General features: G+C 36.4%; 1 protein-coding gene across 2 annotated transcripts in view; it reads right to left on the reverse strand.

The window, feature by feature from the left end:
• The window catches only part of CERS6 (ceramide synthase 6), a 292186-nt gene that overhangs the window by 61404 nt on the left and 203448 nt on the right, over nucleotides 1–27334 (reverse strand). For both annotated transcript variants that reach the window (XM_027866035.1, XM_027866034.1), the window contains exons 5-7: nucleotides 27072–27122; nucleotides 19145–19237; nucleotides 599–727 (exon numbers count right to left, since the gene is read on the reverse strand). In XM_027866035.1, the coding sequence (XP_027721836.1) occupies nucleotides 599–727; nucleotides 19145–19237; nucleotides 27072–27122 (273 nt within the window). The remainder of the gene's footprint in view (nucleotides 1–598; nucleotides 728–19144; nucleotides 19238–27071; nucleotides 27123–27334) is intronic.

A 27334-nucleotide genomic window follows, 5' to 3' on the forward strand; every position in this document is an offset into this window, starting at 1 on the left:
TATTACTTTGGGGGTGCCTCACTTCCAATATTTACATACACTTCGCTGCTTCAGTATACATCATACTCTGAATACTACAAGTTGATATTTAAATAGGTAATAAGAACTATAAGCATTATATAATCCTTTCTATGCATAGCACCCCCTTTAAAAACTGAGAGAAAGGGGATTGAAAAAGAAATGTTGAGAGCATCACAGTTTATAATACATTGTTATACTAAAGGAAACAAAGCCTAGTCAATTATGAGCAGGAAAATAATAAAAAAAATTATGAATAGGAAACCATAATTATGATTTCCCCATTGCAATATCTTTTAATAACAAGGGTGGAATAGTAAAAAAAAGTTTCATTACACTTTTAATAAAGAACCCTAACATGATAAAATATTTATCGCATAAAGCTTTTTATTCACTAAATTATAGATGCATTTGTTTAAACTGATAAGGAAATGCTCTGAAGCTTCAAAGCAAGAATTACTTGTAATTACAATATTCTCCAAAATGCCAGTTTATCACAATACAGAATAACTATGGCTTCCTTGGCAGGCTTACTGACTTAGGTGCTTTGCAATGTTAAAAGATGACCAAGGGCTCTCACCTCCAGCAGGGCATCAGCTGCATCATGGAGACACATGACCAGGGTCCCCACTCGGGCCATATTGTTGACATATGAAAAGGTGATCAAGGAGATGGTTGCAAGATGATGCAGGAACATAATAACAAAGTCCTTTAGGAGAAAAAAAAAACACATTGATATTAGCAACAACATAGTATTCCCATGTTCATCTAATGTGTTGAATCATGCTATGCTCAGTACAAGGTTCACTTTAATATTCCTAGAATTTATAACACTCCCAGGGGTCTTGAATGCCCTGAGCAGGATAAATTGCATGCAAAGTATATACAAAGTAAGGGGATATATAAAATAAGGAAGCAAAGGTTTTGTGAACATTCTCCAATTCTAACTCGATGAGTCAAACTGCATCATCTTCAAAGTAATATGCCTTATTTATATTAAGAAAAATCGCTGTGGGGGTTGAGTGAAAAGAGTGTTGGATTTGGACTGGGAAAGCCTAGGTTTGAATCTCAGATCTGACGTGAATTGTCTCTTTGGCCTGAGGCTAACCAATTTATCTCACTGAGGCTTAGTCTACTCATTTGTAAAATGAGGCTGCTGTTAGACTGTGTGGTCTCTTTTGGCTCTAATATTCTGTGACTCTCCTCTCCTCTTTCTATATACTTTGTTGGTTTCATTAATTCTCATGGATTCTTCTATCATCTATGCAGATAACACAAATCTACAAACTCAACCCCTATCTCTCCTGAGCTCCAATTTCTTACCTTCCTGTCTCACAAATGCTGGCTTAACAATTCCACTTGGACATAGAAGGCATGTTGGATGTGTGCACTTCTCTGAAACTCAATACGTGCAAACCAGAATTCATCACCTTTCTTCCTATACCTTAGCTGTCTCCTAACATTCCTTTATGTGCTGAGAGGAGCACCATTCTTTTCAGCACTCAGGTGCAACCTGGGTCATCCTTGTCTTTTCAATCTCAAACATTCTTATACCTGATTAATTGCCAATACTTGTCCATTCTACCTCCTCAACATCTCTCAGATCCTATACCTTCTCTCTACTTGGAGGGCTTAAAATATGACATTCTGGAGGGCAAAGGGGTTAGGAGTACAAACAAAAATCACCTCCCCAGCAAAACTGAATATAATCCTTCAGAAGGAAAAACGGATATTCAATGAAATAGAAGACTTTCAAGTATTCTTGATGAAAAGCCCAGAGCTGAATAGAAAATTTGACTTTCAAATACAAGACTCAAGAGAAGCATAAAAAGGTAAACAGGAAAGGGAAATCATAAGGAACTTAATAAGGTTCAACTGTTTATACTCCTACATGGGAAGATTATACCTGTAACTCATAAGAACTTTCTCATTATTAGGGCAGTTAGAAGGATTATATATAAACAGAGGGCACAGGTGTGAGTTGAATATGAAGGGATGGTATCTAAAAAACAAAATTAAGGAGTGAGAGAGAGGAATGTACTAAGAGAAAAGGAAAGGGAGAGGTAGAATGGAGTAAATTATCTCACATAAAAGGCAAGAAAAAGCTTTTACAGTAGAGAGGAAGATGGGAAAGGTAGGGGAGGGGTGAGTAAACCTTACTGTCTCAGAATTGGCTCAGAATAATATACACACTCAATTATGTATAGGAATATATCTCACCCTATAGGAAAATAGGAAGGGAAGGGGATAAGAAAAGGAGTGGATAGAAGAAATGGGATAATCAGAAGCAAAACACTTTTGAGAAGGGACAGCGTGAAAGGAAAGAGAAAATTGAATAAATGGAAAGGGGAAAGAGGATGGAGGGAAATACATTTAGTAATCATAACTGTGAAAAAAATTTTGAAGCAAGTTTCTCTGACAAAGGCCTCATTTCTCAAATATATAGAGAACTGAGTCAAATTTATAAAAATAAGAGCCATTCCCCAAATGATAAATGATCAAGAGATACAAAGTTTTCAGATGGAGTAATCAGTATAGCCATATGAGAAGGTGCTCTAAATTCCTATTGATTAGATGAATGTAAATTGAAACAACCTGAGGTACTACCTCATACCTATTAGATTGGCTAATAGGACAGAAAAGGAGAGTGACAAATGTTGGAGGGGATGTGGGAAAAATGAAACATTAATGCACTGTTGGTGGAGTTCTGAACTGATTCAACCATTTCTTTTTTTTTTTTTAAATTTTCACATTAGTCATGTTGTAAAGAAGAATTAGAACCAATGGGAAAAAACCATGACAAAGAAGAAACAACAAGAAGAAAAAAAGAGAGCAAATGGTATGCTTCGATCTGCATTCAGACTCCATAGTTCTTTTTCTGGATATGGATAGTATTTTCCATCATGAGTCTTTTGGAGTTGTCTTAGATCACTGCATTGCTGAGAAGAGTTAAGTCTATCAAAGTTAGTTATCACACAATGCTGCTGTTACTGTGTACAATATTCTGCTGGTTCTGCTCATTTCACTCAGTATCAGTTCATGTATGTCTCTCCAGGCTTTTCTGAAGTCTACCTGCTCATCATTTCTTATGGAACAATAGTATTCCATCATATTCATATACCACAACTTGTTCAGCCATGCCCCAATTTATGGCCATCCCCTCAACTTTCAATTCTTGGCCAGTACAAAAAGAGCTGCTATAAACATGATTCAATCATTCTTTAGAGCAATTTGGAACTATGCCCAAAGAGCTATAAAACCATGCATACCCTATGTCCTAGCAGTGCCACTACTACGTCTGTATCCATAAAGGAAAAGGACCTATATGTATGGAAATATTTATAACAGCTCTTTTCTGGTGGCAGGGAGTTGGAAATTTGGAGGATGCCGATCAATTGGAGAATGGCTGAATAAATTATGCTATGTGATTGTGATGGAATAGTATTGTGCTATAAGAAATGATGAACAGGATGCTCTCAAAAAAAAAAAAAGCCTGGAAAGACTTATGGGAGCTGATGCAAAGTGAAATGTACTGTGTACAAAGTAACAGCAATATTGTGCGATGATCAGCTGTGAAATGACTTAGCTATTCTCAGCAAAACAGTGATCCAAGACAACTCTGAAGGACTTATGATGAAAAATGATATCCATCTCCAGACAAAGAACTGATGGTGTCTGAATACAGATTGAGTCACCCTTTTTTTTTTTTTACTTTCTTTACTTTTTGAGGGTTTTTTTTTTTTTGGTCTATGTTTTCTTTCACAACATGACTAATATGGAAATACATTTTGCATGTCTACATATGTATAACCTATATTGAATTACTTAACTTCTCAATGAGGGGGATAGGGCAGGAGGAAGGGAAGAATTTAGAACACAAAGTTTTAAAAACAAATGTTAAAGATGATTTTTATATGTAATAGGGGAAAAATAAAGTACTAAATCATTTTTTAAAAAGTTAGGCTGACATTGTGTGATGACTGACTTTGATAGACTTAGCTCTTCTCAGCAATGCAAGGATCTAAGACAACTCTAAAAGACTCATGATGGAAAATGCTATCCACATCCACAGAAAGAACTCTGGAGGCTGAATGCAGATGGAAGCATACGATTTGCTCTCTCATTCTTTTATTGTTTCATTTTGTTTCTTCTTTCTTGTGGTTCCTCCCATTAGTTCTAATTCTTCTTTACATCATGACTGATGTGAAAATATTCTTAATATGAATGTATAAGTGGAGGCTGTATAAGATTACACGCCCTCTTGGGGAGGGGGAAAGGGAAAGAGGGGCAGAAAATTTAAAACTCAAAATCTTATGGAAGTATATGTTGAAAACTAAAAATAAATTAAGTATTAAAAAAAGGAAAAAAGCTAGGCTGCTACAGAGGCTTTTGTTCACATTTTAAAATGCACCTTTTTTGTTGTACCTCTAAAAGACTACAGGATAAAGGAGGTGCTCTTGAATTCATTTATTTAGCAGCAGCATCCTTTCACTGGGAAGTTAATGACAATTCATTAGCAGCACATTCTGGACTACAAAATTCAGTGCTACAACCATATCCGCAGAACATTTGACCAAAGTGGATTTGGCCGATGGAGTGTCACAATAACAACAGCTCTTTAAAAAAGCTGAAAAGGTAGGGGGGAGGCAAAAGGAGAAGCAAGGAGAGTGAGACACTGTTTGAAATAATCTCAGGCATTCTTGTTTGCCCAAGCTTAACGTACACATTTTTAAGTCCCATCAGCGCAGTAGCTAATCAAAATATTTCCCACAACTCCCATTGTTCAGTTGAGGATGCCTGCTTTTGGCTGCTTGAAAAATAAAAGAATTTATCCTGCTCTTTAATTTAGAATGAATAAATATAAATTGATTAAAACATTCACTGAACTTAGAAATCATGTTGTAATTATGTTTCCTTGTTTATAGCTGATAAACATCAGTAAACAATGCAAAGCTCATGGCAATAAAGTTCCTATAAAAGCATGGTTTTTAGACACTGTACACATAGTGCCTGCAAACACAAATCCATAGATACTAGATTACAAGTGACTTTAGCATCTAAGTCCCCAGGCACTGAAATCAATTTTTTTTTTTACATTATTGGAGGGGTTCTGGGAGGGGGCAGACTCAAAGATTCGCCTGCACCAGGAATTCCATTTTCAGTACCAAGATCTATCAATGTGAATTAGGAAAAATAAAACAAATAAAGATTTTAGAACATTAGGCTCCTTAAGGGGGCATCACACAATGAAATATAATTTCTAAGGAACTTGCTCTTCCACATTTACATGCACTCAGCCCCCAATTCCTTACCCTCTCCACCCTCTCTCATAACTCTTGTATGCATTAGTTTGGTTAAATACTGCACTTGATTGAAATTACAGTCTTAAAGCAAATTGTTAGTTTGAATCCTACAAAACTAGAAGAGTAAGATGCAGTCTTTCCAGCCTAATAGCAGGTAACATCATGAAAAATGAGTAGTGTGTGCAAATATGCAGGGTGTGGTTGAAGAACTCTGTAAATGTCTGGGTCCATATTTGAACTCATGTCTTCCTCCCTCCAGGTCAAGCACTCTAGCCACCATTCCTCCTATCTGCTTCTAATAGATCATCAATCAATTCAGAGAGCAAAAGGGAGCTTTTGCACAGCTTAAAATGACTCTAATCTATTTCTGCAAAGCACAGTAATAGTATAAAAATTTAGAATCTTTGGAACCATCCAGAAACATGGAAATTTTTCTTAACTCTAGCAGATCATATTTTTTTCTTTCCTATAATACAACTACTTGGTCATTTCTAGATACGTTAGGGCACAGTGATTTTGGAATAAAAGACTAAAAATTTGCTGTCAATCAGTGTCAATATCAATGAGGAATATGTTTGTATGCTGCATGGACTTCAAAAATATAAAAAAATATCAAGATATAAGGGGTGGTGACGACTCATTTCCCAATTCCACTGAGGTAAGAAAAAGGTATTGACTGCAATCAAACACCTTAGTGGTGGAGATTTAGAAACACTATAAGTTACTGAGGGAATATGGGACATTTAAGAAGACAGATTGGTGCTAAAGAAGGGAAAGACATTTTATTTGTCAGCAATGGCATATAAAAGACAAAATAGTATTGTCAACAATTTTTTATTTTTATGTCCTTTTTTTGTCCCTTCACTTCTTAATTTTCCAACTGAATTAGGCTTGATTTATTAATACTTTTTTTAGTCTACTTAATTCCATGTCAGTATTTAATAAATGTAAAATAAATATTTTAAAAATGGAAGAGGGCAGGACTTCTAAAATTAGGAGAGTTCCTCATCTGTTATGATTGTTTAACTCTATTCCAGACTAACTGTAAGGAGATGAAATGATGTAATTTGAGACTGAGAAGGGACCTTACAGACAATCTATTTCAGAGGTACTTAAACTTTTTTGTGTCATGAACCCTCTTAGTAGTCTGGTGGGGCCTATGGACCCCTTCTCAGAATAATGTTTTTCAATGCATAAAATAAAATACATAGGATTATAAAGGAAAACAATTATATTGGAATGGAATTTTTAAAATATTTCAAATAACAAGTCCACAGACCCCAGGTTAAGAAGCTCCAATCTAGTCCAACCTTTCACACAGCAGTAGGAGAAGTGGAGAACTTCATAGGCTAAATTATTTTTCAATAGTCACATAATTAGTTAGTAGATGAGCTGGAATTAGATCATCAGGCCTAACTTCTAGTTGAGTGTTATTTCTACTACTCCATGACATTATGAACTCTTACTGAACATTCATTGAAACTGACTCAAAAGAACAACATAGTAAAGACAATTTATAGATTCTAGACCAACCAAATGGCTGCAGATAGAAACTGATTAACTACAGAGTTGCTCAGTATCAAAGAACATGAGGGAAATTTTGGATATAAGGTCCTATCTCTCATAACAATTCATATGGGTACAAATCTTTCACACCATCTACAAAATATGATGATTATATGGGCATGTTACATTCAAATGACCTACTACAGTCTACACAGACTTTGAAAAGTACTATACCACATAATGGTACAATATACATAATGGTACAATATATCAGAAAAGTAATTTCAGACAGAAATCCTCAAATTTAGAATTCTTTCTCATGCCTACACTTATGATATTTATCTTAGAACAAATATTCATGGAAAAACTAAATCAATGAAAAGGAGAAGATTGGGAAACATTAGCCTATTGTAAGTACTGGCAGGCACTAGTCAATTTTGTTGTTGTTGTTCAGCAGTTTTAGTCGTGTTTAACTCTTTGTAACTTCATTTGAGGTTCTCTTGGCAAAGATACAAAGAGCCATTTCCTTTTCCAGCTTATTGTACAGATGAGGAAACTGAGGCAAACAGGGTAAAGTGATTTGTCCAGGGTCACACAGCTAGTTAAGAGTCTGATGCTGCATTTTAACTAAGATAAGTCTCCTTGACTCCAGGCCCAGCACTCTATCCACTGCACCACCTACTCAATTACTTGACTTCTAAGAATTGAAGCCATTAATAACTCATAATTGCCTCATTCAAGCTATACCTAGAATCAAATTTGTTTCAATACTTTTTTTCATGATTTCACATATTTTTTATCTCTGAACTTCTAAAAATGTCTATAAGGCAATTAATTATGGAATCATGTCATATTCAAATAATATACTTATTGATGATGAAATTCAAGAAATTAGCAAGCTATTTAATGAATTTTCCTTGATTTTACCACCATCTTTTTTCAAATTTTATTTTTAAGTGCTTAAATTGATTTTGTTTTACCATAATGTCCTTCCCTGTGCACTATTCTCACCCTATTGCTACCCATTTCCAAAATAAAACACAGCCTTTCCAACAGTAGAATAAATTTTTTTTTCATGCCTTGTTAGGACTCAAATACAGACTTAGTCTCAGGGTAGGGTGTTTGGTGTGGTCATTATTCACTTAACCTGTAACAAAAGTAGCAGCATTCAAAAGGATCTCCCAAGAAGAGTAAATGAGCCTTAAGAGAAAGGGAAGGGGAAATGACTTATCCATTCTAGTTCTGGCATATTTGAAAATGTGCATATCAAGAAGAAATTATGAGTTGTTTTCACCAAGTAGGGGAATATGGATTGAAATTTATCTACCCTGGATCATATAAAAACCCATTTCATACTAAGACAGTACAGGTTTAACCACTGGATGTTTAGAACCAACCAAACTGGAATAAGACAAATTTAAGTCAACAAACAGTACACTAATAGTGACATCTGGCATATTTGCACTCTTCGGTGCATTCTTTTACTGGATTTTCTTTCTTAAGGTTAAGAGAGGGAGCTGCTTTTTGATTTTTAAGAGTCACTATAAATTATCCTACTACGTGAACTATTCCAATGCTCAACAAACCTAATAGAATCATGATTCACGAATACCAGAAACAGGGCATGCAGTTCTAGGGATGCCCCCCAGGAAACCATAAGATGAACAACCTTGTAACCATCCAGAGAAAAGCAACTATGGTGAGTGAGGGGGGAAAGGGAGCAAAGGCTATACATAGGGATTGGAATTCTTCAATGTGAAGGCCAGGGAAAAGATGATCAAAATCTATAAAATAATGACATTCGTTATCAAAATTCAGTCTATTAAAGCTCTCTTCTTTGAATCTTAATCTGTTTTTTTTTCTGGGGGGGGAGGATAGAGGTAGTAGAGAGGGGAATACTAGGTAATATAAAGCACTTTACTTTATGAAGTGGGAATATTCCATTACTCCAGTATATCTATGACCTCATTAATGTGAGTACTCCTTTTAAAGCAGAGACTTTTCATTTTCATCTTTGTAAGCCAATGAAGTAGGTTATGGTCATGTCTATATGTTACAAGGGAGGATGCAGGTCTGAGGGAGAACAGGTAGGATTTCAGAGAGAAAGGCTCTCAACATTGGTGTAGATAGGATTTCAAAGTTCAAGTCCCCAGGTTACAGAATTGATAGGAAAATTAATCCAATGGGAGTTAAAGAATGCTGATGGATGAAAGCCTTCTCTCAGGCAGCAGCTAGAGTGTAAAAGTTTCTTTATTTCATACAAAATGGAAGGCTTTACACTGGTGGTATGGTATTGGATAGCCCTAGGACATATAAAATGACTCAGTTCAAAAGAGGCATGTTGCCTTCTCTTACCTGGCAGATTGTTCATTCTATGATGGCCATATCTACCACAATCTGAGTGTCCTCTCCATGAAGAAAAAGAGGAACAAGGTCATGGTGTTTAGGTGAACCAGACCTACATTCTTATTCTATATTCAACAACTGTATCTTAATAAATAACTGATTTTCAAAAATAATCTCCTTGAATGTGCCTAGTCAGTCATTTTTGCCATCACAATACCTGTACTTGGGGGATGTCTCCCTGAGTTTCCTAGCACACCCCAGCACCCAACACAGTTCCTTGGATGCTGTAGGAATTCTAAAAATCTTTACTAAATGAAATAGAACTTTAGGTGACCCACTTCAATCACAGAATCATGGATTTTTAGAGCTGCGCAGGATCTTAGTGAGTATTTGGTCCAATCTTGTCATTCTACAATTGAAGAAAATGAGGCTGAGAGACTTGCTACTGATCACACAGGCGGAAAAGCCCAGATTTAAACACAGGCCTTCTGACTCCCAGTTCAGTTCATGCTGCATCTAACTCCTTTATAAAACTTCAAGACATCCTATAAGGGAAGGATTATTTTCATCTTTCCAGTGAATTACCTTTACAGACATAATATTACTTTATATTTTGTTAGATATAGTATTACTTTATAGCTCTTGGGAACATATATAACTGAAATAAAAACTCACTGTATAAACAACATTTATCTAATTTTACTCCCACGCAACATTTACAGTACCATTTCAAGATTAAGATCTCATAAAATTTTCCACTATGAACCGTTTGCTTAGTATTTAATTTTTAATTGATTTTAGTGCTATAGAAAATGACATGGCAAAACAAAATTTTAGTTGGACAACAGAAAAACACTTTAAAGATTTGTCAATTCTCTTTTTATACCACCAATTAATCCGTCAGTTAGTATTTAGTAAACAGCTATTATATGCCAGGAGTGGGATACAAAGACAGAAATTATAGAGTCTCTGTCTTTCAGGAGTTTATGGGTTTTTTCCAGGGAAGAAAAAAATGTATGTATGCACACATAAAATAAATACAAGATAATTTTTTAAATTGAGAGGGTAGGGGAAGCCACTAGTAGTTACAGGGATTATGAAAGGTTTCAATGTAGAAGGAGCTTCTTGAGCTGAATTTTAAAGGAAATTAGGGGTTCTACTAGAAGAGGCAGAGATGAGGAGGGAGTGTTATTTCAGGCAGGGAGGACAACTGTGGAAAGGCACAGAAAAAGTAGGAACCCAAAGAGGCCATTTTGGCAGAACCTTAAGAATATGAAAGGGAGTAACATAAAATAAGGCTGGAAAGGTTGGCCATAGCCCAGTTGCAAAGGACTTTAAATCCCAAATAGAAGAGGATATATTTGATCCTTGGAGTAATTAGTAGCCACTGAAATTTAATGAGAATACTAATTGAGAACATTATTATTGAGAATATTAATTGTTATTCCAGAGAAGACTAATTGTTAGAGCATAGGGATTCCTCTATTAGGAAATTGCACTGGGTCTTCCTTCAGTCAATAATCCACAAAACGTATTTTGCTTTCAAATAATACTAACAGCTTACTTACTTAGCTAGGGGTGCAATGGATAGAGAAGTGGGCCTAGAGTCAAGAAGACCTGTGTTTAAATCCAGCCTTTGACCCTTTCTGGTGTAACCCTGGGCAAGTCACTTAATCTCTGTCTGCCTCTTTCCTCACCAGTAAATAGCACCTCTTTCCCAGGAGGAAGGTTGTTGTGAGGGTCAAATGAGATATTTGTAAAGCATTTAGCATGGTGCCTAGCATATAAAAGGTACTTTATATATATACTTATTCCCTTTTCTTCCCCCTATTCATTTAATATTGTTTATTGTCAATTGTCCCTCATATTTCTGTGTCATTCTGTAATGTCCTAAATTATAGTTTCCTAAGATTCAGGGAAAGGCTTTTGTATATAGTTTTTATTGCACCTAGCATGATGTTGTCATGTGTACATAGATATTTAATAGTTTTAATAATTACAATAGAAATGGCTTTATGAGCACTTATAATAATAGCACTTAGCATTCTAGGGGCATGTTCAGCAATTCTTGTTAAGGAACAACAAACGATTTTTGCCCACTTCTGAAGACAAAGATTGCTATTGCAAACCTGCCTAGGTACTCAGTTACTCTACAGCACCAGACAAAGCCTTCCAGTTGAAACTACAAGGGAAATTTGACAGAAGTCAGAATCTAATTAGAGATGGTCCAAGACACAGTCAGCATTGCCTTGACTCCTGCTGAAAAAAAAACAAAACTGTAGGATTTTATTTGACAAAGGCAGTGAAAATCTTAGTTTTACAGTTCAGTTAGAAGCAAAATCCATTATACGGCAAAGTGCCCCCGAACCCCATACCATCACCCCACATCTTTTTTCTTTTCAGAGGAAAGAGTATCCTTGACATCTAGAGTTTTTCAAATCATTACTTGCCCTAATGTAATTATAGTGCTGAAAGCTAATAGTTCTTACTTTTTTCTTACTTTTATAAGGATTCTCCTAGACGTAAAGTGAAGTAAATTTTGAACAGAAATTCTCTCTTCTTATCATTCAGTATCCCTCTGTTTCTCTTCCTAGGATTGGGAGTTAGTCTTCCCACCATAACAAGAGTTAGATTTTACTACCTGAAATAAGCCAGCATATCTTCTATGACTTCAGGGAGATCCCAGAACCGGGTACCATTACACAAAGGGTCTTAGAAATAAAATAGTTAATCTGTCCCAATTCAAGGAACACAGTTTTGAAGCGATAGGACTACAGTGCTAGTATTAATCAATAATTTAATGGACAGTGTTGGCCCTGTTGGCCAAGAATAAGAAAAATGCCAGTAGAGTTGGCCTACAAGTAACAGAATCTCCCAAGTCATATGGTTTTGCTTCTGTACTCCATATTTTTAATTCATGGAATTATAGCATCACAGAATGTCAGAGCCAGACTTCAGAGTGATAGGCTACCTGACGCTTTCCTTAGACATATTAACAGTTGCTGCCTTCCTGTTCCCACAGCTCAAATACCTAGTCTCCCTTATTGTAGTAGCACTTATAAGTCACTTATTTAATCTTCAGTTATTTTCATGATGCTCTTTTTGTTTATTCTCGTCATAAGAACTACAAGATAAAAAGACCAAGTATCCAATGAAATTGTTTCTTGTTACCTGTGGGAGGTGTGATGAAACTAGCTCCACCAACAACTTTGCCCTCATAAGAGAAGCCTGTGGGTCATCTTCCATTTATGCTCTAACTTACTACTGTCTTTTGATTTTGCTTATCATAATGATATCAATGTTGATGTGGTTTAGTTCTTCCAACAGTATTATAACGTATCCGTCATTGGACCAAGATTTTTCACTAAGAGTGGTCATACTTAACAACATTTGTTACATACTTAACAACTTTGTTGTTGTTCAGTTGTTTCAGTTGTGTTCAACTCTTCATGACCTCATTTTTAGGGTTTTCTTGGCAAAGCTGATGGAGTGGTTTGCCATTTCCTTCTCCAGCTCATTTTCACAGATGAGGAAACTGAGGCAAACAGAGTTAAGTGACTTGCCCAGGGTCAAACAGCCAAGGAAGTGTCTGAGGCCAGATTTGAACTTAGGAAGATGAGTCTTGCTGCTTCAGAGCCCAGTGCTCTATCCACTGCACCACCTGGCTGTCCCAAATTAATTCTTAGGTGGTTAATAATAGTGTGATTCTTAGCACTCTTCTCCCCTAACCCATTTTCACCACTCCTTAACCACCACTATATGCTAAAGGGGTCACACAGGACTGAGAACCATTTAAAATTTTTTTTTCTTTATCTCATGGTTGCTTTGGCCAAGAAATTCATCATCTGGTGGCTTACCCACTTGTGTTGGGATGCTCCATAACTGTTTTGCTGATCCTTAGATAGCATAATCAGCATGTCACTGGGAGCACACTCAAAGCCTTTCTAATGGTAGGATTTCTACATTAGTCTCATAGACTTTAAGAAATTAAGGTCACCTCCAAGCAATGAGGAGGCATAGAAGTTGGACTTTGTGGAGGTCCTTTTGGTTCAGCTAGGTGGGGGCAGTGGATAGAGTGCTGGATCTAGAGTCAGGAATACCGGAGTTCAAATCTGGCCTCAGACATTTACTAGAGGTGTATTCCTGGGTAAGTCGCTTTAAGTCTGTTTGCCTCAATTCCTCATCTGTAAAATGGGGATAATAGTAACACCTACCTCCCAGGGTTGTTATGACAATAAAATGAAATAATAATTATAAAGTGCTAGCACATAGTAAGCACACATAAATGTTATGTATTATTATCATTATTGATTCAATCAAAGTCGTATTATATGAAATTAGGCTAACCTTTTTCATTTAAACCAACAAATTCAATGAAATCTTAAGTTCAACTTTCCATTTATGATTCCCTCAAAAATACTACATAGAAATAACTCAAATGAAATCAAGAAATATCTGTTGGGTCCATGTTTGTCTGTTGTATACTTCTTTCTTAGAGCAACAGGGAAAATGTGGGTTCTAGCTAGAGGAAGGAATATTTGTGATGGCCAAGGCCCCTGTACTGAATGTACTGAATATTATAATTCAACACCTGCTTCTTTCTTTCTTTTTTTCCTTCGCTCACACATACCCACATCCAGGAAACCATTAGAGCCTGAGTTTGCACTCTTAGGTCTGGCCTCTACCTGAAGATTTAGACTGGACAGTTCTAACCATATTCTAAGAGCCCAATTTTTCTAGGAGACCTTTTCTTGTCCCACAAGATACTCTGAGTGTCTCGTGAATCCCCTGAGGAAATTGGAAAACTGTCTCACTTTAAACCAGCCAAGGACAAAGTAGAACCTCTTTAGGGAGCATGGAACATCTGAGCCCTTTCAAACAAATACCCACATCCTAACAAGCTTAGAAATAACTGGTATCCAGGAGAGCAGGTCTCCCTTCAATGTTGTAGCCCACAGATATTGGCTCAACGTGGCATGAAGAGATGTCTACAGCCTACCACTGCCATCTTCCTTGGAAGGAAAAACAGTAAGCTATACTTGGGGCTACTTTCAGCAAGCTACATTCCTCAGTGGTTTGCACACTGATGAGTTATTTTCTCATAAAGACACTTAAACGGCAGTATTTTGGCACTATACCTAATCTTTTATTGCACATGTAAACTATTGGTTAAGCTAACCTTTGAACAAAACCCTATAAAATTCTACCAACTATCTACCTGGAAACATCAGTTCTAAATTAGACTGGTACCCTCTTCTTCACAGGTGTAAACATTATAAAATAATAGTTTCTTTCTCCATGCTTATTTTCATAAGAAATAGTGACAGAAGAATAGGACATGAATCAGCCACAGCTTGGTATAATGGAAAGAGAGCTAGCTTTGGAGTTAGGAGGACCTGAGTTCAAATTCTGACTCTTGACACTAGTTATGTGACTCTTAGTAAATCTCTGAGTTTCAGTTTCTTTATATGTAGATTTGAGGATGAAAATAATAACACCTACCTAACAGGGTTGTTATGGGAGTAAAAAAAAAAAAAAAGACACAGGTAAAGTGCTTTGGAAACATTAAATTGTTATATTAATTCTAGCTATTTTTATTATTATGAGTCAGGATTCTGGCCCTCAGCAAGAACCTGAGAAAGACAAAATGCTGTAACGACCATGAAGCAGAAAGGTAATAAAGCCATATTACTCATTGTAATAGTGGTCAGTTATCTGTATTTACTGCTTGTACTGAAAATAGTGCTAATGTTATATAGTAGGGAATAAGTGACATCTTTCCTTTTTCCATGTTGATCAGCAGAAATAATCTAATGTGATTTCATTTTGACAAAAAGAGTGAGTATAAAAAATGGAGAATTACAGAGCTTTTTGGCATTCCATTCCCCTGAAGAAAACCTAAAGGCAACTTAAAGAAATGTTGTTTGTCCTTTGTTCTTGAAGAGGACCATCACATCAGGCAGGTGAAACTTAAAGAAATAAAGGCATTTCCTAAGATCCACTGATGGGTCTTTCGACACCTAAGTCGCATCAAAGCGAAGAACGAAGGAAGAGTTACAAATGGCAGCACTGGAACTGACCAATAAGAAATGTTGCCATTCCATTACACTATTTAGCCACAGATGGAATATTGAGCTTTGAAGAAATGGCTGGTGTACCTTAATCATCATATTTCTGCCCTCCCTATTATAAGGAACAAAACCTTAGAAAAATTTCTCATGAGATTTAGTGTTTCTCTTGGGTTAAAACAAAAAAAAGTACAACAAGTTGACTTTACCAGCTGAGCCCTGGAACTCTGCCACATGCAATCTTCTGTGAAATACTCAGAAAATGTCCAGAATTCACTGGCCGTATGCCCAGTCCTTCTAGCCAAATAGCAGTTTAGCTAAAAGGGTGCAAGGTTTAGACACATGCAAGCTGTTTAGAGCTCCAACACTGTAATATTCATTAGCACCTCTTTTGAAAACTTGGAGGCATAGAAGACATTTTCATTATGAACAGGTATGAGAAGACACATAATTTCAAAAAAAAAAAGTATGCCTTTGAAAAGGAAAAACATGATAAGGATATATCTCCACCTGTTATTTCAAAAAGAAATTTTTATTTCTTCTTTAAAAAAAACTCAAAAGGTTTTAGACATCATTGTTCCAGTTAGTGGATTATTCAAGTCTTCAGACAAAATGGCTCCACATCAGCTATTGACTTCTCTTTGGTAAGATGAATAGCAATTCTCATGTCTACACATAAAGCACTAAAACAAAGAGGAATAAAGCAGTTAAACTATGCCATGACATATGCTAATGTTAAAAAAAAAAGTTGTTCCTTCATTTATGGAGTTTGGGTTTAACATGGGAATAGAAAAGAGAGCAGAAGTAGAAGGGAAAACATCTCCAAAAGTAGGAGATTTTTTGAAAATTAAAGATGACTTTTGTAGGAAGTTAAGATCCTAAATCCAAGCTCTGGAAAGTGATAGCTAAATGTCTACTGGTAACCACATTTAAGAAATAAATATATTCCAATAGTCTGGGTTGTATGTGTAGGAGCCTGTGTTTGTGGATTCTTGGTATTAGTTTGAAATCTGCCAATCTAGTTCACTCCCACTTAATACGGGAGCTAAAGAAATGTTTACCCTTCTATTAACGTCCCTGTTAATAGACTTTCAGAAGTCGGCTTCTATTTCATATTGTCAATGGGTGTCTTCAAACATCTTGTTTTCACAATCAGGCAACAGGCTTTTATCTTGCTTTTTAGAGGGTTTAGTTAAAGGTTCCAATATAGAAGCTGAGGAGGGTTTCTGGCAGTACAAATACACCATACATATTCTCATTGCTTGAACAGCAGGTCATTTGGTCACTGGAACAATGAGTAAGGAGTGAGGAGTGGAGACACCCGCAGAAAGATGTGGGTGGAGAAAACAATAGTTATAGCTCAATAATGAAAACAGTCAAAATATAAGTCCTTAGTGATTAAAAGCTATGCAGGATAATGAGCAGGCCTGGTAGTGGTTGAAATTCTATTTTCATAAAAGCAACAGCAATTAGCCAGATGAGTCAGGGACATATATTTGTTCTTCCTGATAATGAAAGGAAAAGATGCCAAAAATCACGATCCAGTCGGCCTTCAAATGAAACCAGCCCACTGACGTTTTGACTAGGTACACACACACACACACACACACACACACACACACACACACACACACACACACACACCCCCTTAATTTCTAGGCCATTAGCAATGCCCTTTTCCTGGCACAGCGGCAACTCTGAAAACGTTATAGTTTCATCATTTTTTATTAATATTTCCTGCATTCAGGTTATTGGTTGTTACATCTATAACATGTTAAACCCTTTCCTTCAAATTAATCAGCTGTAGTTCCTTATTAACATCATGGATATGTCTCATGAAGAAATTAACAATGACCTCAGAATATTAGAATATTAATTAGAATATAATTCTAATATTAGAATATTAGAATGTCTATTAAATTCTAAACCCAGGGCCTTGTGATTGCATGGAGGTAGTCCTGGGTTCTTAAAGTCTAAGTCAGGAGAAAAGAAACTCTCTAGCAGCTCCTAACAAGCTGGTAATGCTTGGAGTCTGGGCCTGGCAACAGATTGTATCTGTTGTCTGAGAAGGAATCTAGCCAAGAGGCTCATCACTTCATAGAAGATTACCCAATGGGTGATTTTGTTTTTAAAAAAAGTCCTTCTACTCATGCACACAAGTATTGCAATCAACATTGATGAAGGTAGTACTGACACTGACAAAAGGACAGATGCATTAAAAAAGAATATTTAAAACACTGTTAGCACAGAAAAAAAACGCTATGACAAATGTATTAAGAAAAGCACAGCTGAGTGTCAGGGGTTGGTCATTTTTGCCATACCAGCATTTTAGCTCAATTCCCTGTGGCCAAGGATAGTTAATAATATTTTAATGCCATTCCTGGGCTTTCGGTGGCTCTTCTCCATCCATCCATGCTCCTAACTGGATGAGACGCTAGACAGGCTTCAAGGAGTCATGAAAAACCTCCCACTTCCAATGGTAAGCTTGTCATGAAGATGGGTAAAGTCTTCCCAATGCCTAGTACAATGGGTGATTATCACAGGACCAGTGATCAAGAAAGTTCTAATCTAGTCCTAACACTGTGGCTTTTGGAAAGAGTTACTAACTTCCTGTCCTTTATATCAACTGCTCTGCCTTCCCAATGGTGGTAATATCAGAATATGTTCTAAACACCACTAAGACACCAGTTCCTAACTCAACAGACATTCATGCTACCCAGGATACATTTGCACCATCTTTCTTTAAGATAGGTATTCCTAATTTTTTTGTGTATCATGAAACTCTCTGGTCATCTGATAAAGCCCATGGATCCTTTCTCATAATAATCGTTTTTAAATAATTGAAGGAAATGCTAAGTTTCAGTTAGAGGTTAGTAAAGATAATGATGTAATTTTTTTTTCTCCATCCAAGTTCACAAATCTGTTGAAACCTATCCATGTATACTCTGGGATTAAAAACTCTTGCCTAAAGGGGTTTAGGAGGTATCATCCAATAATCTGAGATCTGAGGCATTCATATGAATCACATTATCTCAGGGATCCTGGAAATCTGCATTTGTTCTCTCTTGCCACTGGCATAGTCTGACTCAGGTCAGTCCTGTTTCTTACCCTTCGAATCACAGAACGGGACAACGTAGGGCTGATGTAGGCTGGAACAATCTGACTCCATGTCCACTATAACAATTTCTGATGAACTTTTACCTTCTTCATAGAGTCTGGAAAACTATCCTCATACATAGAGGCAGCTAAGTGGCACAGTGGAAAGAAGGCCTGGAGTCAGGAAGATCTGAGTTCTAATTCATCCTCAAACACTACAGCTGTGTGACCTTAGGCAAAATATTTAATCTCTGCTGCCTATTTCCTCATCTGTAAAATGGGGGTGATAATGACACACCTCCCAGGGTTGTTGTGAGCATAAAATGAGATAATATCTGTATAATGCTTAGCCCAGTGCCTGACATATAGTTAAGTGCTTAATAAATAGTTTATTCCCTTTCCCTTCCCCCCATATCTGAGCTAGAAAAATCAGATGAATGGGAATTGCTGTTATCAGGATTCATTATTATCTATTTCCATGAGATAAAGGCATTAGGTCGGAGAAGAAAAACTATCTCATTTTTGGAAATAGTCAGGCTGGCACTCTGATAAACAACAATGAATGTCATAGGCAAGAATTAATATAAAATTGGTACTTTATAGAAAGAGAAGAACCACGACAACAAAATGATATTAGTACAAGCTGGTAACAGGACCTCACTCTGTGTAGTGCAGAATGAGATGTCTGGGTTTCAAATCTACTCATGTCACATTCTGCTTATGTTGACACGCAGCAATTTCCAAGACCCACACAGAAAATACAGGGCTACACAGCCTCTTCCAATTTGTGTCATGACTTCCTCTTACCTTTCTTTTGATGTCAGTGAACTGAGAAAACATTAAGGACCAATAGAAGGACAATTCCAGGATATAGTAGTAATGAAGGTCAGGTGTCAGTGGCTGGAAGTGAGAGATGAAAGAAAAAGTTTATTAGTTAACATAGACCCTACTTTATTTTGCAAACATTTCAAATATATTTTAGATAAGTGATACAACACTTGCAGCTTGAACAAATGGGTTTGATATTTCATTCTGTACAATGGCAATGATGTTTTCCAGAGTAGCTCCAACTTACAGTTTGATATCATCATAGCCCTATCTTCTCCCCTACGAGTTTTGGAGTTAGTTTTTCATTGGTCTAGTAGAAGCACTGAAGGTTTTAAAAAAGCCTAAAGAATAACTCTGGGACTTTTTAGAGCACTTGAAAACTGCAAGCATGTCCTAAAACAGGGAAGAAGAATAACACTCTATGACTGCTGTGGGATTTTATTGTACAAGAATAAGGAGAATAAGTGTTCTTGTCCCCAGTCTTAGGCTAAAAGTTTATTGCTTAGTTAAGCTCAGGAGAACAAGAAGAAAAGAGAAAAAGCATTTATTGTGCACTTACGATGTTCCAGGCACTGTGCTAAGTGCTTTACAAATATTATTGCATTTGATTCTCACAATAACCCAGAGGTAGGTGCTATTATTTTTCCCATCTTGTAGTTGAAGAAATGGTGGCAAACAGAGGTTAAGTGATTTTTCCAGGGTCACATAGCCAGTTAAGTGTCTGAAGCTGGATTTGAATGCAGGTCTTCCTGACTCCAGGACCAATAATCTATTCATTGTACTACCTAGCTGCCTCTCAAGAGTTAGAATTATCTCAACTCATCATTAAACCTTACTGTTACAGAATAAATCATTTCACATACTGTCAAGACTAAATGGATGCTTAAAAACATGAACTTAAATGATCAGAATAATGGAGAAGCTACTCTAATAGTCTGGGACCCGACAGTCAAGTAGCCAAGAGCCTGGGATCATCAAGAAAATGACAGTGCAGTGGGAGGGCAAGGGAGGGAGGGAGAGAGAAAGAGAGAGACAGACAGACAGACAGACAGACAAAGGGTGGGAGGGAGGGAGAAAAGATTTTTGAACAGTTCAGACAAGGGTCTCTGTTCATATGGTGGTTATGCCTAGTAATTATTTAAAATTAGTAAAATTGTTTTAAATTAAATTAAAGTTGTTTAAAATTAATAAAATTTAGTAATTATTAAATTTAGTTTAAATAGTTAAAATTAGTAAAATTTGGTAATTGTTTAAAAGGTTGGAAGTTTGGACTGGTGCCCAGTTAAGCAAAATAGTTCTAACTGCCCCAAATTGGAACAGGTGAATAGGGACTACAAAAGAATAAGACAGGAGTAGATAAGTAGGGTAAAGAAACAGGAAGTTAGCCATGAGGCTTTAGAATGAGTTTTAAGTGGGAACTACAAAAGACTACAGTTTTATTCGAGGGGCAGGAGGTATGAAAACCAAGAGAACTATTCATGTGGGCTTGTCTGTTTTGTGCTCCATGGGTTATACATACAAACTGATTCTCCAGCTTTAGGAGAAGTTGAACAAGACTGAAGAAGCACATCTCCTTTAGCAAAAGATAGATTTTCTAGATAGGATAGAAGAAACAATTCCTAAAGGAAATCTGGAAGAAAGATTCTTGAGGTAGCAAAGGGGAATCAAGATCCAGGTCAGAAACCATTTGAGTTGAGAAATATGACACATAATTAAAAAATTTCTGGTTTGGACCAGTGGAACTCTTGTAATAGAGACAAATCTAGATCTGCCACAGAACATTAGTGGTTCATGCTCTACCGAAGAGTAAATAAGTTTCAGAGGCAGTGAAAGGTTCAAGTAAACATATTTCTAGTCCCAGGAGAAAGAGATAAATAGGGGTGGCTGGTGACTCTTTTGCCTGAGAATGGTATGGAGATGGTTCTAAGTAAAACTGACCTGAATAACTGGGAGGTACGCCATCTTCCTAAAGCTTATTTTAGACTAGCAATGGAGAGCCTGCAAGATTTGTCAAACCTACAAATCATTAACTACTTCTGATAATTCATGAGAGATCATCAAATGATCATGTGCAAAATGAAGAGGTTGAATGAGGTGATCTATAAGATTCTTTCCAGTTCTAAATCCTTTCATCCTAAGAGAAATACAGTTTTCAGAACAAGAGAGAGAATAATTCCTTAATATTCAGCACTGGTCCAATCTCATCTAAACTTTTGTGTTCAGGTCTCAGTGGACACTGAGTTAAGATGGATGCTGAGCAGTGGGAGGATATCCAGAAAAGAGTAACCAGGATGATGAGGGGACTTAGAATCATATCATGATCAAAGGAATCTGAGATGTTTAGCCTGGAAAAGAACTATACGTGTGGAGAGAGGAGAAGAGAAAAGGAAGGAAAGAGAAATATAATTACTACCTTCAGATACACAAAGGGCTAAAATAGAAGAAGAATTAAAATTATTCTGTATAGCTACAAAGATTAGGGATAAGACAAATGTCAAAGTTACACAAGGGCAGATAGCTCAAAATAGAGAATATTCTCACAATTATATCTGTTTAACAATGCAAAAGGTTGCCTCTTGAGGCAATGAGTTTCTCTATTACTAAAAGTGCTCAAGCAGAGTTTAGATGACTACCCAGACTGGACATAGTGACTTGGAATCAGAAAGACCTGAGTTCAAATCCCATCTATGATACTTACTTATTATGCAACCATGGTAAATTACTTAAACTTGCTCAGGTTCAGCTTCTTTGTATGTAAAAAGGGAATAATAACAATTGTACTGTAGCACATCAGGGTTGTTGTAGGTTTCAAATGAGGTTATGTATATAAAATGCTTTGCAAAACCTGGAAGTTCTATAGAAGTCAATATTTATTAGTTAGCTAGTGTTACTGCTACTTGTCAAGGACATTATAATAGAATGAGCAGCTAAACTGGCCAACCTTTAAGGTCTCGTGCAACATTAAGATGCTATGACTGGGCAGGTAAGTGGTACACCAGCACTAGAGTCAGGAGAACTTGAATTCAAATCTGACATCAGACACTTTTTTTAACTGTGTGAGTCTGGGCAAATCATTTAACCTAGAGAGCCTCCAAAAAAAAAAAAAAAAGACTCTATGACATTGCAGTTCTTCACCTAGAAAGGTAAAGGTTAAGAGGAAACAGGATGGAAATTTCTGAAATCATGTACACTGTGGATAAGATTAACATAGCTAAAATCTTGTTAGAACTTGAATGAGAAGGTTTAAAAAAATTTTTTTAAAGTGCAATCTTATCCTCTGTGTAATAAGTATATGAAACTCATACCCCCAAGAATACCACTGCCAAGAAATTAATGGACTTTTAAAGAGTTTGGAAACATTTGTGAGTGACAATACCTATCAATACCTACTAAGAGAAGCAGTAACATGTTAAACAACCAAATTTAAAGTTAATTTCAGGAGGAATAATGATACCCTGTCATAACACATCCCTTGAAGAAGCTATTGGTAACAGAATAGTTGGGTTTGACCCACTGTGGAAATTTCTATGTTCCCTGATTAATGATTGGTGGCAATAGAGAATGTTTGTTAGGTAGCACTTATTAAATGCTGAAGAACCTGAAGAAAACAAATTTGCAAAGTACCTGGCACAGAGTAGGTAACTAACGTTTGTTGTTTGACTAGTTGATGGCAAAGACTATGGGGGGAAATGGGAGTCTGTTTAATACTTTCATCTTAGTGTAAAGAACTGCCCATTTTGTGTTTTGTTTTGTTTTGTTTTTTTTTTTGGTGAAGCAATTGGGGTTAAGTGACTTGCCCAGAGTCACACTACTAGTGAGCGTTTTGTGTCTGAGGCCAGATTTGAACTCAGGTCCTCCTGACTCTAGGGCCCGTGTTCTATCCACTGTGCCACCTAGCTGCCCAAGAATTGCCTATTTTGTAGGTGAACAGTTTAGTTGCTTAAAGGAAAACAAATTCATAAGAAAAATGATAAAAAAATTATAAAAGTCAACTTATGAAGAAACAGTATCTCATTGATAAAATTTTGAGGAATGGCTCATGTTGCTCTGAGTACCAGATAGAGAACTGCCAATCAGATGAATATACTGAGAGGACCTGTTTCAAGGCAGAAACGACTGAGATAATGGTAGCTGCTGGGCATTATGGTCCTTCAAACCTGTGATTGTTTTTATAGTTTTAAAGGTTATAATTGATATCATAAATCAAACAGTTATTTGGGGATGATGAAAAAATTATATAAGGGCTGATGGGAGACCATATCTGATAGAAAGATGAGTTTCTTGAATTTTATTCCCTAAGGTAAATATGAATCCCTTCATACCAGGAAGGTCTTATCCAAGGCAGTAGAGACTATTAAGAAGCTATGAGAAAAGATAAAAGAAGGAGTTTAATGGAAAAGGAATCTCAATAAGATGAGGGATAGAAGAAAGGTTTTCATCTCCTTTGTTGGGAACCTGCTAGTTGGAAGAGATGCATTGTTTTGCTGAATGGCTGGAGAAAGAATGCAACAGTTCCTAGAAGCGTGTTGGAAGAGAGGTATCTAAACCCCGCTATTGTGTAAAGAGCTTTTGGGGTGTGTTGTTTTTTAGGGCCTACAGGATGAGATAAGAGAATTCTCTCAGGGGTTATCTGTGTTGCCCTCTCCTGTTTTAGGAGGGTTTAAGCGGAAGGAACAGAATGTTTTGCTGTGAATATAAAGGACTTAGAGCCACCTGGACAAAGTAGAGAGATCTAAGGAGCTTGGCTCTGACTTAAAAAATACTGCTTCTCACTGAAAGAGAGTAATACTTTTTTTTTAAGTGCCCTGATAAAGGGGCTATTAGTGAAAATAGTTTGTCATTGTTTCATTGATTTGAAGGCAAAAGAGGAATAGCTTTGCCCAATAGGAGAGCAGGAAAGACCAGAAGGGAAATAGCTAGTAGAGGAGCAGTTTCATGTGGTGTCCTTGAAGGACATCCAGGTCTGAAGTCTAGAACTGTGTCATCCCTGGCACATGGTGTTCCTCATTCACGTTGCTCCCTGTTAGGTTTCTATGTGTACCCACTCTCCCCCCTTGATATTATGTGCATTGTTGGAAGAATGTGATCAGAGTTTATGGATGGATTATGATTATCCTCGCCCTTGATTTCTATTGAATAAATGTTGTGATTATTGTTGTTTATTTAATCTTATCACTTAGTAAATGTTTTATGTGTAAGAGTTACTGGTACCATGTGAATAATTGTGTGAAATTGGTAATACATTGGTAGGGGCTCAGTACACACACCAAAGTTACTCTAAAACTCTACCCCTAGAACCCTAAAGTATAGTAGTGAACTGTAGCAGAGTGTTTATGTCCTCATTCTGGGAACTCTTGATCTAGAATGAATTCAAAGGTTGGAATGAGTAAGCCAGATCAAAGAGAGAGAAGAGATTATGATCCCATGCCATCTCTATCCTATATTGTTGAGGCTAATCTTAATGCCTTCATATGCAAATTTAGGATAATAACATATGCAATATAGGGATGTCATGAGGAAAACATTTTGTAGATATATAAATATAGGGTGTTCTTTTAATTATCCCTTCAACATTAATATTATACTCTTTGAAAATGAGACCTTACCCCTGCCCTGACAGAAATATCTTAAAAGTTTCAACCTTGTTTATGAAGTTCATTGAATTCATGAGAGGTTATCACATAAATATATTGCTATTTTTACACCTACATATATTTGTAAAATAGTACAATATCTATATTTTTGCATGACAGCATACCTTTAGTACAATGGGAAAAAGGTCACTATTACCTCTTTCACTTATTACCTATTTAGTTATTTTATTAATGTATCAGTTATTGAGAGTGTGAATCAATACTATGGAAAAACTTCATCTTATAAAGTCATTACTTTTCTAGAACTTGAACTGCAATCTATGTGTGAATAAAGAACTAACTATGCATACAATTCTGTCATTACATATATAGTCACACCTTCCTTTTGCAGAATGATTATTTGTTAATACTCTTTGCACTGAAAAAAAGGAGTTAATTTCTAATTAGTGTACTGCATTCTCCTAAGATGACCAATTTTTCCATAATTACAATTTTCTACAAGCTTTCTGCAATTGTGTATTGAACAATTCATGTCTGTGTAGTAGCAGAAAGCACAATAATGATGCAAGTTCCCATGTCTGTTGCCCTTCTTGACAGCGACTTAGCCAATGTTCATCGTACAATCTTGTGTCTATCAAACACTCAAATCTCTCACGCTGATTCTTTGGTGCTCTCTGAAACGTGATCTGTCAACACATTTCGGACTACTGCTGTCGAGTACTCATTTTTTTCAGTAACAGATAACATATCAATTCCATCCATAAAGCTAGGAGATGTGATAGGATTGAGTATGGGAGTTTTTTGCTATTTTTTTAAAATTACATTTTGTGCCATATTTTACAAAGCACATATTCTTGTTCATTTGGATCATATGGTAGAATCTGTCTTAACACGTGGCCTAGTAGAAATGCTACCATGCCAAAAGAGAACTGAAGTTTCTAGAAACCTTCAAGTGATAAACAGAAATTTTTTACTCTTTGAGGATGCTGAAATTCAGCATATCACTACAGAGCAGAAGAGGAACTTTAAAACACAATAATACAGATATTTAAAGAAAGTACTTGCGACTCAAAAATGTGGTTCTACTGCAGTGAGCAATTAGTTTCCAATGTAATTTAATTATCTGCTGTCAGATTCTCAGAGTTCTTTAATGCTATCCTGCTAGTTATTTGTATTCTTTTCTAATCTAGATAAAATACCTCCAGGAAATAGAAATTTCAATCTGGGATTCCATTCATAGAATGTATGTACATAGCCTTGGACTCCCCTGCAAAGGGCATCTGATGGAAATTCCTAACTCTTGTTGGAACACTATGTATCTTCTGAGGAAGATAATAGGTATATATGCTCCTCATGAACACTGTGTACACCAAAATGTAAAATGTAAAAAGTCTCAAAAGAACCAAAAGAATGGAACCCTGTGTAGTATAATGCACTTGCTTACGTAAGGAGGGGCAAAACATTTAGTTGAATATTTGGCTCTCACGTACAGAGTGTCCTAAAATTCTTAGTATAGTTTTAAGCTATTGCAACTATAAAGCTATTAAAGTTATTATTATTATTTAATCTATTAAAGCATAACACTGCACTAAGACTTCTGGGCTTCTCTGTATGTGTGTGTGTACAGATGGATAGATACATAGATACATAGATGTGTCTATGTACTACCCTAGATGGATGAGAAAGGTCCTAGTTTTAATATTCAAAGCTAGATTGATATAGTACCAAAACCACAAAACCAATACTAATTTTACTGAATTAGTGGGTAGATGCAAAGATACTTCAGAATACAAGGATATGAAAAATTTCTTCCAATACTGTGGTTTTAGTCTCCATTCAAACAGCTTTTAGTTGCATGGTGAGTTTCTCTTATAATTGGCCAATTCCATACTTCCACCCTCAAAGAAGGAATGCTTCATTTACATTTCTAAAGTCTTCTCAAATCACAAAATAAGACAAACAGCTTGCTACCCTAAAACTCTGCATTTGATCTTTCTACACAGTCTGTTTATATGTGCCAGTGCTGTCATGAAACCCTCAGGCTTCTTCTAGTAATTAAAAATAGCCAGCCCCACCTGTTTAATTGATAGAGCACTATACTCACCCTTAAATGTACACCTCCTGGATTTACCCCTTATATACAGACACACATATACCCAGAAGTCTTTTTGCTTACCAGGGATGCTTTCTAATAACAGCCAGTAGAGGGCACCAAAGAGCCAAAGAGTTAATCATCCTGATGAGGGCTATGGAGAAAATGCAATGAATTTGGGGCATCTTAATCTATCAAGGAGGAAAGCGAGTTCTCCTACCTGATACGGATAATTGTACCAGCACTGCTTTGTGTTCCACAGCCAGGGTGTCTGGAAAAGAATAACAAAGAAATACATTTTAGTGATTAAGAAGGGGGGGGGCGCGGAAGGCACTTACTAAAGCATCCAATTCTAGGACATACTGCTCTTGCCCCACTTGAAAGGAGTTTTTATTTTTTGTTTGTGTGGATTTGGAGCACTTAAAATTTCAGGAAACAGATGCAGGAGTAATCATTATTCTAGCAATCGTGCCCTTTGATCAT

Source organism: Vombatus ursinus, unplaced genomic scaffold (genome assembly GCF_900497805.2).
Source record: "Vombatus ursinus unplaced genomic scaffold, bare-nosed wombat genome assembly UNPS02014779.1, whole genome shotgun sequence".
NCBI classification, from domain to species: domain Eukaryota; kingdom Metazoa; phylum Chordata; class Mammalia; order Diprotodontia; family Vombatidae; genus Vombatus; species Vombatus ursinus.